This window comes from Vulpes lagopus, chromosome 12 (genome assembly GCF_018345385.1).
Source record: "Vulpes lagopus strain Blue_001 chromosome 12, ASM1834538v1, whole genome shotgun sequence".
Lineage (NCBI taxonomy): Eukaryota > Metazoa > Chordata > Mammalia > Carnivora > Canidae > Vulpes > Vulpes lagopus.
In genome coordinates this window covers 69,229,084-69,246,599 of record NC_054835.1, presented here as the reverse complement: position 1 = coordinate 69,246,599, position 17,516 = coordinate 69,229,084, and the positions used below count along the sequence as shown (strand labels likewise).

Sequence of the window (17,516 nt, the reverse complement as noted above, 5' to 3'; positions counted from 1 at the left end):
CCCCTAAACTGAGCAATCCTTGAAGGCCAGCCCACATTACCATTTAACCCTGGGTGAAGGTCCCTGAGGACTTCCAGCCAGGTGGGTGACTCAGAGGGCTGGCTGGCCAGGGGGTCTAAGCCATCTACTTATGTGGCTGACTTGACACACCTGCCCTCACCTTTGGCAAATGTGCCACTTTGTCTGCGGGGTGCTCCCCTTCAGAGCGGCTTCTCCCTAGGAGGACACATTGAACTATGACCAAATCTACATAAAAGGCAGCCCAGATTTTGCAAACGTGGTCAAAGAGAAACTTTCTCATCAAGAGACCTCACTCTGGATGATTTATTACTTTGACTGATACGGGCACGCTGTATGATCTATAAATAATTGCTCATACCAGACAGGATGTTAATTACATGATACGGTGATTTAGAAATAATGCATTATTTAGCATTTCCTTAAATCGTTTCAACCCACTGTTAACACTGCCGTAAATGAAGTAGAGTCGGTGACTTTGAAAGTTAATTTGGTGTACTTCTGCAGTCATTTTGGATAGCCGATCTAGCTTAACAGGACATGTGTTCCACATAAGCCCGATGGTGAAGGGCAAGCCCCTGAGTTCTCTCTATATGCTTGTCCTCCCTCCCTTTCTGTGACCACCCCCTGAGCCCCCCCCCCAGTACCACAATACTCTGACTCACCTGGCGAGGTTTGTGATTAAAGGGCAGACCTTTAAGAATGGCCAGAGATCTACTTATGGCCCCTCGATACCATTTACCCCAAATTTTAGATTCACAAAGCTGATCTTGGAAAGGTTACCTGATAATGTGTTCAAGAGGCATTTTAAGACTATGGGTGAATCAAAAAAACCAAAATGAGGTGATCACCCACACCGTTAGCACGTGTATTACCAAAAAGATAAGAAATAACAAACGTTGACAAGGGCACAGAGAAAAGGGAACCCTTGTGCACTGTTGGTGGGAATGCAGACTGGTGCCACTGCGGAAAAGAGCATGGAGGTTCCCCCCGAGAAATTAAAAACACAACTACCAAAAGATCCAGCAAGTCCCACTTCTTGATACATATCCTAATGAAACAAAACTATTACCTTGAAGAGAGATCTGTACTCCCATGGTCACTGCGGTATTACTTACACTAGCCAAGGTATGGAAACAACCTAAATTTCCTTCGATGGATGAGTGGATATAAGAAAATGTGATACACACAGACACTGGATTATTGTTCAGCCTGAAAAAGAAGGAAATCCTGCCATTTGCGACAACAAATTAGGTTGGATAAACCTAGAGGGTATTATGTTCCATGTAATAAGCCAGATAGAGAAAGACAAATACTGCATGGTATCACTTAGATGGAGTCTTTAAAAAAAAATCAAGTTCATTGAAAAAGAGTAGAAAAGTGGTTGTCAAGGCCTAAGGGATGGGAGGAATGGGGAGAGGCATTAAAGGAGTACAAACAGGTGTAAGACAAGTAAGGTCTAGGCCTCTAATGAATTACATGGTGACTATATAGTTGATAACTCTGTATTACATAATCGGAATTTGGTAAGAAAGTAGAGCTTAAATGTTCTCACCAAAAAACAAAACAAGCACCCTGCCCCCCCAAAACCCCAGAAAATCAAAAACAAGAAGGGTAAACATTAACACGTAAGCTGATGTGTTAATTCACTTGATGTGTGTGTGTGGGGGGGGGCAGTTTTTTCAAAATGTTTACATATATCAAAATCATGTATACACTTTAAAATCTTATTTTTCCCAGCTTTATTGGGGTACAATTGATAAAATTATAAGTTTATTAGATCTTCTTAAAATCATTCCACAGGGAAAAAAAATCATTCCACAGTTGTGAAAAAACAATTGTTTTATCATATTAATCATACTTTCCACCATCATGTAGGTTACTTCAGGATTCACATGGGGCATTTGAAATTATATGTCAAAATAAACTCATTGAATATGTACACTACTAACATTTAAGTCCACTGCAACGTTTGAGATTTAATCAAGAAATATTGGGTGGGGAGGGAAAAGAGACAGTGGATCACTTAGAGTTAAATGTGCATTTGGCTTTTTATTTGTCCTAGATCTAGTAAAAACCTCAATTGTGTGACATTTATTGCAAACAAAGAGACCATAGGTTTCTAACCAAGTATCATAGGCTACATATAGAACCTTGGTGGTGTCGGTTTTTCTAATACCTCTAAGAATTTTAGAAAGAGTAGGTCCTATTAGGAAAGCACTTTTATTATGTCATTGTAGCTAAATATATATATTTTTTAATTTTTATTTATTTATGATAGGCACACACTGAGAGAGAGAGAGACAGAGACACAGGCAGAGGGAGAAGCAGGCTCCATGCACCGGGAGCCCGACGTGGGACTCGATCCCGGGTCTCCAGGATCACGCCCTGGGCCAAAGGCAGGCGCTAAACCACTGTGCCACCCAGGGATCCTGCTAAATATATTTTTTAAAACAAGAAAGCACGTTTGGGTAGCTCTATAGATTTTAGAACTCTTTCCTCCCAATTTTGATCTGCAAAGGAAACAAATGGCCAATTTTACCAAAGATCTCAAACTTAAAAATAAAAAAAGATTTTGTGTATTTATTTGAGAGAGAGCGAGAGAGACCACAGAGGGAGATGAAGAGGGAGAGGGAGGAGCAGATTGGTCACTGAGCGGAGAGCCCGACGCGGAGCTGGATCCCAGGACCGCAAGATGATGATCTGAGCCAAAAGCAGATGCTTGACCAACTGAGCCATCCAGGTGCCCCTCACACTTCTTTTTGGAACTAAGAACCTGAGTTCTTTTTTTTTTTTTAATTCAATTTTTTAAAAGATTTTATTTATTCATGAGAGACACACAGAGATAGAGGCAGAGACACAAGCAGAGGGAGAAGCAGGCTCCCTGTGGGGAGCCCAATGTAGGACTCGATCCCAGGACTCCGGGATCACACCCTGAGCCAAAGGCAGACGCTCAACCACTGAGCCACCCAGGAGTCCCAGAACCTGATTTCTATATACATCTTCAAAAGTAGGGCAAGGGTGATTATAGTAATGCAAATTCAATGCTTTTGTTGTTTGTTTTTTTTAATAAAAACTCCGCCCCACCTTCCCCCCAGCCAAAAAAAAATGGGGTGGGGGGACACCTGGGTGGCTCAGTTGGCTAAGAGTCCTACTCTTGATTTTGGCTCAGATCACAGTCCCAGGGTCATGAGATTGGAGCCCCCCTTCAGGCTCTGTGCTGGGTGTGGAGTCTGCTTAAGGTTCTCTTTCTCCCTCTCACTCTGGTCCCGACCTCAACCCCACACACTCTCTCTCTCATTCTCTCTAAACCAAACCAAACCAAAATAAAACAAAACAAAACAAAAAAAACAAAAAACCAAAAAACTCCCATCAGTTTCCACTGGGAGTTCTGCTCAAAAATAGCAAACATGTCATATAGCTCTTGCCCTTTATACACCACCTTTAATGCCATGGAGCCAACTAACAGACCCATGTAAATCATAGCTTGGTTAGGGGAGTTAAAAACAGACCTAAAACATTATCAAGTTTAATATGCTACACATTTTTCTCTAACACAAACTGATAGAACATGGTATTTTTTAAAGCCTCCCACATAAGCAATTAAAACACACACACACACACACACACACGCAATACACACGTACACGCACATGCTCAATGTACTCAAATCTACATGTGGAGTTTTTAAAACAAATGAATTTTTCAACGATCAAACATTTAACCATTCAAAATCGGGGATTTTCATAAGCATTTCTCCCAGTTGAATCTATTAAGCAATTATGCAGCAATGTCACTGAGGAAAAGTCACTGAATTTCTGCACTAATATTATGCATTTATTATTCTGATTTTTATCAATTCTAATTTTTGCACAGCAGAATTCCTTCCCTCCTTGGGGCTAAGCTTATTTACAGAACAAATCACACAGTGGATCTACTTGGCTCAGCTGAAATGTTATGTCAAAACGGACACAACCGCTCCGATTTTAAATTTCAAAACTATTTTTAGCTTTTGATTTTAAAGTGTAACATTAGAAACCTTATCCAATTAAAAAAAATCGACAAAGTGATTAGCTAACATTATCTGTAAAGAGCGATTGGACACACTTCACAAGAAGTAGATGTTTTTTAAGTTTCACACAAAAATACCACCTCTGTCAAAGCATGTGGAGCTCAAGAAATCCAATGTGTTAGGTAAATGAAAGAAATGCCTTTTGTCGGTTAAGGGTTTAGAACAAACTGACAGCAACGAAAGACTTCCTGAAAAACTTCACCTAAGTGGGGAGACACTAAACCACCCTTATCTGTGTGCCCAGTGCCATGGAGCAGCTGTTCATCAGTTGATGCTGGGTGGGCATCTGAGACCTGGGCCCCTGAATAAACAAAGTCCTGCCCCAACAGGGAATCCGCCCCCTCCAAAAAAAAAAAAAAATCATTTGGGAAGCTTAATGTGGTTCCCTATCTAGTTTCAAAGAGGCAGGAGTTCACCAGCAGAGGTGACTAACACCAATCGTGCAGGATGGCAAATGAGCCTGGTAAGTAAAATGGCAGCAATTTTGTCACCAGAAAAATGGGACTTCAGAGACATCTTTGTAAGGTCAGTGACCCACAGCCTCCTTGACCTTGAAGCCAGGGAAAGACAGATGCAAATGGCACGGAGTTTTATAAAATTCCCCACTCCCAAGTAGGGCTGAAGTGAGGCCTGTGGAGTAGGCCATGGCCATGATCTGCTGTTACTGGTCCGCAAAGACGTGAGGTGCAGCTGACAAGAAGCACTTAGCAGGAGCATCCTGACAGTCGGTTTTCTATCTATGGAATCTCCTTAAAAAAAAAAAATTAAAATTGGGTTTTGCATACATCTCTATTCTTATTCAATTCACTTTCCTAGTGATAGGTTCTTACCATATTTTGTAGCAAGGATTGATCCCGAATAATTTGGAAAATTAAAAAAAAAAAAAGGTCCTTTCCCATAGACAGTTTGAGAAGCACTGCACTAGAGCACCCAAAAATCCAGTTTTGGGTGGATAATATGCATATTCGGCTCATAAGAATACTGATTTACCTGTAATCGTCTCTTAAGTTACTTGAATATTGAGATTTTTCAGAAGCAGGTAATTTTGCCCATGTGCGATATGCTAAGCTCCTCTGATTAACATCTGAATTAATCTAGAGCTATTTGAAATGCAGGCCAATGAGATACCATATAATCAACACTGTTCTGAGGAAGGGAGACGTTAATGAGTATGATTCCCTCAAAAAAAAAAAAAGGGTAAATTCTGTGGTCAAACAAGTTTGAGCTGTATACCCCATCCCACAGCCTCCTCCTGGCACGTTAAGGATCCTGACAAGGTCTGTAGTTAAGAAATTCGTCTGGCGGGGGATCCCTGGGTGGCTCAGCGGTTTAGCACCTGCCTTAGGCCTAGGGTGTGATCCTGGAATCCCAGGATCGAGTCCCACATTGGGCTCCCTGCATGGAACCTGCTTCTCCCTCTGCCTGTATCTCTGCCCCTCTCTCTCTATGTCTATCATAAATAAATAAATAAATAAATAAATAAATAAATAAATAAATAAATCTTAAAAAAAAAAAAAAGGAATTTGTCTAGCTCCACAGATGTGATTTTAAGGATCCTGACAAGGTCTATAGTTAAGAAATTTATTTAGCTCCACAGATAAGAGCCTCTTGTTCTTGGAAATGAGGATGGAGTTAAAAGACTCCAGATTAGGAATCCAAAGCCTTGAGTATCACTTTTCTGTCTTCATTTGCAGCTGGATCATGCTACCCCTACCCCGTACGGCTGAGCTGCAGCACCAACGAAGTAACTTGTAAAATGACTTCACAGAAGGTCAGCTCTTTGAGGACAAGAAACTGGCACCCCTCCTTTGTTCCCACAGCCCCTCCTGCACCCCAACACACACACACACACATGAAGCACTCAGCACAGTTACTAAGCTATCCCCTAGGGAATGTTCCAGATTGTCTCCTAATCCCCCACCTCCCAACACACACCCAGGATGGCTAATCCCAATGGTGGTCCTGTTGTTGACCACTCCCCTGGAATTCTGTGTCTGTGGAGGCCTCCCATCCCCTGGTCCCCTGGTCCCCTGGCTGGTGTGGTGCATCAGACACTTGCTGTCCTTCCCTGGATGTGCAGATGGGCCCTAGAGGAGAGCCAGGAGGGTGCCCTGCACGGAGCAGAAGCCCCCCAGCTGGCGAGCATGCTCCCTTGGCCTCAACCTCTGTGCAAAGCCATTTCTCTGAGATGCTGCAGGGGCCACAGCAGGGCAGGACTCAAGTGTTCAGGTTCCCACACCCAAAGCCATCCTCCCGCCCAAACCACCTGCTCCCTCTCCCACAGTCCCCACGTGCTTTGCAGGAGGGTCTCGTTGAGCTGGATCGATACTGCATTCGTCTTAGTGAGAGAACAATCTCAACACAAATAATAACACAACCCTGAAAGAGAAAGCGCTCTAACAGAGAAATCATGACGGAGCCTGATAGCATCTCTTGCCCAACTAACACCATAATCCAGGTCCTATTCAACCTCTGGCTCCCCATTTCAACAATCAATAATAATACATTTCCCCCCCCCCTCACATGACGGTTATTTTTAACTTCTCTGGCTCCTCTGTTTGCTTCAACGGCAGCACCCGGAATCCGAGTGACCTCTGCAAGGTCGCGTGGTCAGTGAAATGTAGGGCAAGGAATTGGTTTTCGTACACATTCTTCCAACCACCAAACCACAGGGTCTTTGTTAAGGTCAAAATTATCATGAAACATTATTTACATAGTACACAACGAGCTCAGTGCTGCAGCTGTTCCAAGCACGAGCCACAACTTAAAATAATAAAAAATAAAAAGATAAGGGACCGTTCGTTTTACTCACTGTTCACATAAACATTAAATGTCACCGAAGAATTGACATCGGAATTGGACACTTGAAATGTGTAAGTGCCTCCTTCGTTCCCTTTTAATCTGGTTAGATGAAGTTCACTCACATATCTACAAAAGATAAAATAGAAAAGAAAAGAAATCAAGCACTCGTGAACGGGCTGCCTCGGGTGAGCATCTTGTCCACAGTTTCTCTCTGGAAACACACGCCTGTGGGAGGAAGAACCAGACTTAGCACTTCACTCAGTATTAACAGGATCCATGTTAACAGATACAAACCTATAGGCATGTATTGAATTTGGGCCCAATGGCTGAGTGGGGAGAGGCTTTCGTGGCCTCGTGGAGGCCGCAGCCTCTTTGGCCTCCTGGCTGTCCTCATGCCCAGGTCCCCATCTGCCCATAATCCTTCCCCGGTGTCCTGAACTCACCCGCCCTGCTGCCCTATAACGCCGTGCCCCTGGCAGGACCCCCAGACGAGCAGGTGCCCACATGGAGGACCCTCACCTTCCTTCTTGCAAAGATCATAATCTCCCATTTCTCCTTTCACCCCCACTACTTCTTCCTGGCATCCTTTCCAGTATGTGCTATTCAAGCTTCTGTTTTCCTACCGGGATGATACTAGATCCGGCTGTGTAGACTGAGCCCACAGGCCTGCCAAGGGAGTTCCCCACATGGGCACTGGTGTGGGTGGAGCGCCCTGGGCAGCCCTTGACCCGTGTGAGCAACATACACAACCGCCCAGACATACACAGTGGCCTCTTCAGACTTTCATCTCCTCTCACAATGCACACGCCCCCGAGCGATCCACTCTCACAATGAACTCCTTGCTGTTTGCTCACAGCTTTCAAATCTTTACCTCTGGTTCAGAGTTCTTGGTCCTTCGCCTCCTCTACAGAGCTATTTGCATGCCTGCATCTCCCTGCCTCGTGGGTACAGCTTATAATGATTCACACCTGCGACATCCTCCCAAGTCTTGCCCTTGGACACTTCGCCCCTTTTGGACACTGACTGCCTCTCTAGGTCTAGGGCTGATGAGTGACTGCCCGTGGGGAGGGACAAAAGCTCTGGAGAGCGCCCCTGAGATCAGCCTGCCAATCACCCATCCATCCTTTCTTTCCTCCTTTACCCTTCCTGTCCTGCTCTCCCTCTCCCTTAATGAAGCTCTTGACCCAGAATCCCTGTCTCAGGCTCTGTCTAGGGAACCTGCCCTTGATACTTCCTACCTGAATGTCCACACTCAAGAGCCCATGGACATTCTCAAATTCAACCAACCCCAAAAACTCATGGTCTTTGCCCTCCCAACCCTTCCCCCTCCTCCTTGAAAGACATCACCTCTCACCATCCAACGTAGCTGATAAATACAGAATCTGAAGGGGTATCTTCAGCTCCTACCTCTCTCTCCTATCCCCTCAATCGCTGAGTCTTACTAAAGAGGTAGCCTGGATATCTCCCGAATCCATCCTCCTCCCTCCAGCCCCTGCACCTTGACCCAGGACAGCCTCATCTCTCACCCATATTCCTACAACAGCCCATAGCTCTTCACTGGGGGAAAAAAAAAAAAAAAGTCTATGAAGGCATCCACTTCTGTTAGCCATTTGACCTTGGTCAAGTTACATCAAGACTCATTTGTGTCTCAGTTTCCTCTTCTCAGAAATGACAAGAATAAAAGTGCCTGTCCATGGGGTTTGTGAGGACTGAAATTATTGACTTAATATATGGAAGGTACTGAGAACAGTGCAGGGCAGGCAAGAGCACCTGCAGCCTACATAAAGTAAGCTACTTTTATGCTTTTGCTTTGTAATTTTTATTATTTTTATTAATTTTATTTTTACTTACTATTTTCATTTTATTTTTTACTATTTTATGATTGCTACTGTTTTTTGTTAGAAATGTCTTGAGGATCAAATAAGAGATGTGGGGGCACGTGGGTGGCTCAGTCAGTTAAGCATCCAACTCTTAGTTTTGGCTCAGGTCATGATCTCAGGGTCGTGGAACTGAACCCCGCATGGGCTCTGAGCTCAGGGAGGAGACTGCTAAAGTTTCCCTAGGCTCCTCGCTGTGTGCGCTTGCTCTTTCTCTCTCAAATAAATTAAATCCTTAAAAAAAAAAAAGAGAGAGAGAGAGAGAGAGAGGTGTGATGTCATAGAACTTGGAGTGGAGTTCACTGCCTGGACCAAAGCTACTGAATGAATGAGGCTTAGTTTTCATTTAGTTGGTTGTTTTATTTATTTACTTATTTATGTATTTATGTATTTATTTGAGACAGAGAGAGAGGACATATCTATTTATTTATTTGAGACAGAGAGAGAGGACATGCAAGCTGTGGGGCCAGAGTGGGAAGGAGCAGAGGGAGAGAGAAGGAGAGAAGCAGACTCCTCACTGAGCCGGGAGCCCAACTCCAGGCTTGATCCCACGACCCTGAGATAATGAGCTGTGCAGAAATCAAGAGTTAGAGGCTTAATGACACAGGCACCTCTCTTTTTCTGACAGTTCTCATTTTTTATTTTTAAAGATTATATTTATTTAAAGATTTTTATTTATTCATTTGAGAGAGAGAGAGAGAGAGAGAGAGCGCGCACACAAGCAGGGGGAGGAGGAGAGGGAGAGGGAGAAGCAGACTCCCCATTGAGCAGGGAGCCCAACGCAAGGCTGGATCTCACGACCTGAGCCAAAGGCAGATGCTTAACCCACTGAGCCACCCAGGTGCCCCTGACAGTATTTTTAAAAAGGTTTCAAAGCACTCACTTTCCTCTTTCCTCTGAAAAATAATTTAATGTGTCCCGAGAATGTGCCATTCCCTGCTTTCAATCATCCTCCATATCAGAAATGTGAAAACTGATGCACAGACTTTTTGCGCGGGTTTTAAACACGACACAAAAGGAAACACTGGCCTGAGGACTCAGGAAGGAGCCCCACACTTCCTCCTATGCCAGGTGTCCTCTCACACACTTATGGGCCACAAAAATAGGATCTGGTACGCCAAGGGAAGTGGGGGGAAATGTCTAATCCCCAGTGCAAGGCTCTTCTCTTACCTGATATTACTTTCATTGTCAGACTTGGGATAATCTTCCCATTTATCAGTGAAGGTTCTGTTCATATAGATCCACTGCTGGTGCTCCGGTTTGGGATATGCCTCATATTCAACAATCAGATCCACATTCTCTCCATCATTTACAAATATTGTAGTACTCATCATGGGGAAGATATTAATGAATCCTTTATCTAGTTATAACAGAATAAAACAGGGAGAAACTATGTGATTTCACAACCACACAACAGAAAACACAGCTTCACCTTTGGTTATAAGGACAGCGGACTGGGGTCAGGTATTAAGAATATTTTGACTTGCCATTGTACCTTTTTTGGGTCTTTCTGCTCTTGTAGAATCACCATCATAAAGTGAGAAAGGACAGCCCTGAAATGTTCATTCTCCCACCTGTCTCTCAAGCAACTCTCTTAAAGATCTAGCACCATCTTGTTAAAAGTCTTCTAGAATGACTGGTCCTGATGCTTCTTAGGTCAAAAAACCTTTGGACTAAATAGTCATACCCAGACTCAATATAAATGTGATGATATGAAGGTGTCCAAAATCAAGATGAAGAAGAGATCCTAATGGTCAATGAAGATGTTGAAAGAACACCATTTAGTATTTGAAGAAAAATAAACATCCATCTTCTCATCACATCATGTATCACAGATGAAATGAAGGACAGCACCTTAATAACCCTACCGTATTTTTAACTAAACAGAATTAACTCCTATCAAACTTCTAGGTGGAGAGGGGGAAGGGCAGTTTTCTAGGCTTTTTAGGAACCACGGAAGAAAAAGAATCATAAAATCATAAAAATCCCAAGAATCTGAATATATAAGCTTTTTTAAATGTCTATATAGTAAAAGTAAGGTAATAAGAAAAAGAACATGAAAATATAGATGGAAAATATTTAAACTAGTACTTAAAATAAGGCGTCACTCTTCACTTATTAAAAATAGCAAAACTTCAATAAAGCTGCTAAAAAATAAAGTATATCCATCCTGTGGAAAAATAGGAAAACTAATTTGAAAGAAACTCAATAATTTTGCAAGTGTGGTAAAAGTAGCACGCCGAATTACACACTGTAAATTGGCACAACTCTTTCAGAAAGCATTTAGCAATATAGATTTTCTATAATTAGCTATTCTCCCATTTAACCCTGTAATTCCCATTTGAGATCCCTTTTTAGTGGATAACTACAGACTAAAGGAACAGCTATCTACCCTGGACATAATCAGAGAACTGGTTTCTCAAGCAGCCCTTAGAAATGGTTAAATAATAATAATATAAGAAAGAGTTTGGAAAAAATTATTGCCCATATTAGTTTTATGGCCACCATTTATGGAATGTTTACTATGTGCCAAGAACTGCCCTATGCAGTTTAGCATACACTCTAATTAATAATTATGGCAAATATATAATTGTATAACAATACTGAAAGAGAACACTTAGAACTCCTAATTTATACATGAAAAATATCCAGTCCTGGAAAACTAAATGGTTAGCTACCCAAAGGCAGAGCCCAGATCGGAGTACAGGTTCATGAGAAGCCAAGGCTGGCCTCTTCTTACAGTAGCAAATTCCCTAGATTCTCTACTTTCAGTTAGAGAGAGAGAGTGACATCCTATGTGTAACTGAAACCCTGCTGCGTTTAAAAATATAAGCAATTCACCAAATCTTAAAAACAGTTATATCACATTAGTAGAAGGGTTTTCACATTTTATTCTTCCATTTCTTTCCCCAAATTTAAGAATTATAAAATTTAAAATTACTCATTATTTTTGGCATATTATATTATATATGGCATATTATATTATATATATTATTATATTATATAATAATTATATATATTATAACATATTCGGTTGAATATGTTAAGGTCCTACATGAGTTGTCATTCTAGTATTTACTGCCCTTTAGTTTCCTAGAGATTCAGAATAAGAAAAAGAGTCCAACTGCACCAATGAAAAGGATGTGTCACAGATGAGAATAAAAAATCACCCGGGTGAAAGCTGGAGATGGAAACCACCACCCTGTTCTAATGCCTGAATCATAAATGAAGCTCCCTCTGCCATTTTTAAAGCAAATTTAGATCTTCAGTTAATTTTGAAGGAATAAATCTTTCATCAGAGCGCTATGTTACAGTTTCAGGTTCTTAAGGTCATAAATTGATCCCACACAATGCAAAATACTCAAATATTACGGACCACAATATTTGCACTGAAATGAGTTCCCTCATCATCACCATACATAAAATACTTAAGTTCCTCCTGAGTTTTCCAGAGCCCTTTGGCTCAATATACTTTTATGTCCTTCAAATTCATGAAGTATCAGAATTATTCAATTCAAAGAATTCCATCAGGGTTGTTTTAACATAAAGTATGATTTTTTTCAGGTACTTCTGCATTAAGAAATTGGTGATGCATTAATATTTAATCAGTACAAATGCTATGCGAGGTACTTCTATGAAATCTATTGCCTTTTCTCCTCTCTATAACCTCTGGAGTTAGAGGTAGAGTTACTCAGAAGAGAAAATGCAGGCAGAGTTAAAGTAGGGTGCATTCGAAAGTTGGGTGGCACGGCCCCAACTTAAAACCAGGTGGGGACCATCCCAAAGCCACTCCACATGGTATCCAAATCCTCCTACCCCAACCCCCAAAGAAATTACTTTTCTCTTTGTCTCCTCCTGTTCCATGTCCCATCCCAACCCATCCCAAAACAATAAAAAACCAGATTCAGGTTTCAGAGCCACAAGCCTTTCCAGTTACACAGTTATATTCTTGGAAATTGATGAATGGATTTTAAAAATCTGATTACATACAATAATATGTTCAAAACATCCTTACTAATTGCTTTCTGGAGCTGAAGCTGATATATCAACATGCTCCCTAATCAACTTAGCAAATTAGCACTTATGGAGTTTAATATTTTAAAAGCATAGCTTTCCATTCAAATTAATAAATGGTTCACAATCACGTTTAGGGAAAAAGTAATACTCTTTCTGCATGCTGGTTCTATCATTGCAAGTAAAGCGTGTTTCCCACGTTTAGTCTGGTGAGATGCTTTCCATTACAACATGGGCAGAAATGCCAAAATTATATGAGATTATTGTGGGATAAATCACAGACCTCTAACACTGCTTCATAAATTATTGAGGAAACATGGGGGAAAGAGGAGAAATGAAAACAAATATCACATCATTTTATTATTGCTCATGATGAAGAAATTTGCCACCCTACCAGTACTTAATCAAAGTCAAGCACAGAGACTGTACTTGCATTAAAAAAAAAAAAGCACAAGAGATTAAATTCAAACAATACAAAACAAAACAAAAAAATGTGTAAATAAAGCGATTTAAAAATTACTATTATTTCCAGTAAATCAAAAAAACATCCAGGACATTCACTATCTTCTGCTCCCATTAAGTAAATCTTGGAAAATAAATATTTAGTGAGATTTCCAGAGTAGGGAAGGAAACTAAACCACTTGTGCATACCAGCTATGATGGGGTTAGGATTATAGGGTACCATGACCCAGTTTATGCTGCGCAGAACCAATGATTCAGGCCCCAGGGGACCTCCTTCCTGAAGGTTCACACTATGGCCTACAAGGCTGGAGGATGGGGTAAAGTGAGCGGTGTCCTAGGAAGAAGCAGCCCAACTCAGCCCTTCCTGTGACAAATGAACTAGACCCATGAGTGGTAAAAAGATAAACCAAAGGCTCAGGTGCCCCCCTAAAAGGTTCAGAGAACTACTTCAGGCTCTCAGCATCTGCACTCCTCCACTGAGAAAGTCCACACCCATTTCTAAACTCAAGTCATTCAGTAAAGACTAGAATTTTTGAAAAAGTTCTACTTAACATCTTATTTGTTTAGTAGGGAGGGGAGGGGGGATGGGAGAAAATTACCCATTTAAACAACTTCAGTTACAAGTTTCTACTTCCTCTTTATTAAACTGGTGGAATTTGCTTTTGTGCTCTGGTTGGAAAAGGCGACAGTGATCATTTTCATTCATTCATTCATTCATTCATTCATGTGGTGACAATTAAATTTCTAGTAATCTCTTCAACATTCTATTAACATAAAAAGGAAGCTATCTAGCAATTTCTTCTTTCACTACTGCCAGTAATTTATACATTCTGATAGAGATATTTACCTACTACTTCCAAGGTTGTTGTGACATTTGCTGATCCAAAAGTATTATTGGCGTAACACATGAACACTCCAGAATCATTAACTCTTGCTGAGCTGATAATCAACTTTTCCTGACGTTCAAAATTGAAGTCACCGTGATGCCAGCTATTACTCTGTGTCTGTGCATTAGTCTGCTGGTTTTGGAAAGAGAGAAAAAAAAAAATCAAAGATTACCATAAAATTTATATTCAGGATCTTTCCTAGATAAATTAAAAATAGCAGCAATTAACTTCTCCATATTAACATTCATTATACACTACTTAAGTAAGAATAATAAAGCATCACGACAAGTCTGTCATTGGAACACTTCATATTACAGGATTATATTGAAAGATAGTCATTATTAATGATTGGAAAAAACATGAAAATTCATTTCATAATAACCATGGCATACATAATTCCAAATTCTCTGCAGCACTAAATATTTTAATAGTGCCAAATTTTAGAAGTTACTATATAAGAAATATTACTGAATACTGATACTTTACATTTAGTCAGCATAGTCAGGTCGTATCAAGAACTCAAATCTTCCAGTTAATCAAAAACATCCAGTACATTCACTACATTCTGCTCTCATTAAGCAGATCTTAGAAAATAAATAGTGAGATTTCCAGAGTAGGGGAAAAAAAGCGACACCAATTGTTCATAGTTAGGTCATATCATTATCTCTATATCCCAGTGATTGAAAGAAATCACTAATAATAATATTCTATTTTATTAACATTTATATTATTTTCACGAATAAAAATTGAACCACAATGTCTAAAACTAACTTGGAAACTCATCCTACAGTTCTTATCCAGTAGAATTTTGGCAACTATTAAAAAGAGTTCCAAAGTATGTGAGACGTCTAAGACCAAACCCCAAATTATTTAAGCATGAGTGGAAGAGAAAAAGTTGCAAATTTACTCTTGTGATATCACCATTTTACTTGTATTATTTGTCTGCAGACAAGACACAGAGAGATTTCTTGTATGGAAAACATCATGGGAATAAAACATAACATAAACTATAGTCACTCTGAAAATATTAGAGGGAGTACTATAGAACTTTCTGCATCTTCCAAATTTTCAGTAAAATGAACACATTCCTACAGAAAAAAAATAACAACTGGAAAAAAAAAAAAAAGGAAACAGGAGCTGATGTTGACATAAAAGGAGACCAAGGGTAATGCGCTGGCCAGGCTATGGTCAACCTATTAGCATGAGACCATTCTGACACTACTGTAAATCAGAACAATCCCTGTGGAAAGCAATTTGGCTGTTTGTTCATACCCCTGATCAATTCCAGCAAACTTATCTCAAGGAAATAACTCAATTTTTTAAAAAAGCTGCAAAATATTTACTGCAGTGAAATCTCAAAGATGACCTAAATGTATACCAAGTATCAAAATTATAAATGTGAAAATAAGAAAAAGGTTCATATTACTTAATAAGCATAAACCGAGTGTACCTTACAACTGCAAACATGTGGTAATACATATGCATGGGAGCAGAGGGAAAAGAAATATGAAAAAAAAAAGTGGGCAATATAGTATTTATAAAGACCAGACACACAAAGAATACTGAGCTCTTGGAATGCTTGAGGTCCAACTTGTGTTATAAATATAAAGTATGCCCCAGATTTTGAAGCCTTATTATGAAAAATAGTAGTGCAAAATAACCCATTGATATTTTTTATGTTAATTACATTGATAAGATAATATTTTGGCTATACTAGGTTAAATAAAATGTATCGATTTTACTCTGATCTGTCATGTGCCTACTAGAAAATGTTAAATTACATAGGAGGCTCACATTTTATTTCCCATTGCATAGCACTACAACATGCAATGGTGGAATTATATCTGTTTCTTTTTTCCTCATGTTATTATATTTTTGGAAATTTTTTTTACATTAAAATGAGCATACATAAGAGCAGACTGCCAAAGCGGAATGTTTTGAAATAAAAAGAAGAGAAACCTGCTTTCTTAACTAACTGTGAGATCTTGAGCAAGTCAAGGATACTACTAGTCTCAGCTTTTGTTTCTATAAGGAAATGAGAGGGCGGGGGGCGCCTGGGTGGCTCAGTAGGTTAAGCATCTGCCTTTGGCTCAAGTCATGAACTTGGGGTCTTGAGATGGAGCCCTGCGTTGGGCTCCCTGCTCAGCAGGAGTCTGCTCTTCCCTCTGTCTCTCTCCTTCTCTGATTCTCCCTCCCTTGCTTGTTCTCTCTCTCTCTCTCTCAAATAAATAAAAGGAAATAAGAAAACAGAGGTCTTTAAAGGCCTTTTCATTTTGAAGCACAATGCGGATATGAAGACACTCTCTTCCAAGAGATTCTTCTAATAATTGGCAGAAATCTGCCATTTCACTGCAGAAGAGCAATCAAGAAGATGCAGTAGCAAGGTGAGGGGACACTGTTTTGTCCTCTCCCAGTCCACCAGGTCACAGACTTCTCTGCAAAGGCAGAGTGACAACAGACAGCTAACATACCACATTCTAGATTTGTCGTATAGATATATGTAGCCCAAGGGTCTACAACAAGGAGCTAAACAGGAACAATGAACACATGTCAGCGCAGGAAGGAATAGCTTGGTCCTATGTGACACAATATCAACACCTAAACCCAAAGACCTTAATTCAGGCTGATGCCAAATAACATAATTAAAAGTAAAAATACAAGGGTTTAGAGGCACTAGGAAAGCTAACCAAGATTCACAAGTGTTGAATAAACTCCAAGACTCTCTTAGGGTTTAAAACAAACAACTGCAAAAACTCTAGAATAGTCATTTTATCCTAAATTTCTCTGTGAGTTTTAAACTTATTCTAAACGGTCAGAATCAAATACCAGGAATTTTTAAGATAATTTGATAGCGCTCACAGTGCTAAGTATTCCGAATGAAGCCAAAGGATATCAACAAAAGATTCATGGATGAACCTTGGCATGGAGCCACGAGCCCCATCTGCAAGTCACACATTACATATTGTTTGCATGTGATTTGGTTTTCCTTAACCCTTGAGGTGCACACTGGGATTTCCCCAAAGAGCTCCCAACACTGAAGGCTTATCTAGCAGCGCCAGTGGATTAATTGGGAATGGCATGCAGGACTCCTGGGAAAAGTGGTTCAGAACAAAACTGCCTGGGGCAATTGAATTTCTCATGAAAAAAGGCTAATTTTCAAGTTATACAGAGGCTCAAATACACACATGGTCTAAACTGTTCTCTCATCTGAAATCAAGGATTATGGAAAGCCAATTAATATAGGATCGCGTTCCGTAGGGTTAGTCAAAAATCCATACATAAGCTATTGTTTTTATTAAATTATATGATATAGAAACTAAAACTTGTTTCTTTGAGCCACTGGTCTGAAAGAACAAGACTCTAGTACAATCCATTCTCTAGTCA

At 40.3% G+C, this 17,516-nt stretch overlaps 1 protein-coding gene across 5 annotated transcripts in view; it reads right to left on the bottom strand.

Annotated features, from left to right (window-relative positions):
• KIT (KIT proto-oncogene, receptor tyrosine kinase) overlaps positions 1 to 17,516 on the bottom strand; it is an 83,431-nt gene that overhangs the window by 24,320 nt on the left and 41,595 nt on the right. For 3 of the 5 annotated variants that reach the window (XM_041726464.1, XM_041726468.1, XM_041726466.1), the window contains exons 5-7: positions 14,093 to 14,264; positions 9,940 to 10,129; positions 6,903 to 7,018 (exon numbers count right to left, since the gene is read on the bottom strand). In XM_041726464.1, the coding sequence (XP_041582398.1) occupies positions 6,903 to 7,018; positions 9,940 to 10,129; positions 14,093 to 14,264 (478 nt within the window). The remainder of the gene's footprint in view (positions 1 to 6,902; positions 7,019 to 9,939; positions 10,130 to 14,092; positions 14,265 to 17,516) is intronic. The other 2 variants (XM_041726465.1, XM_041726467.1) reach the window with 1 other exon arrangement.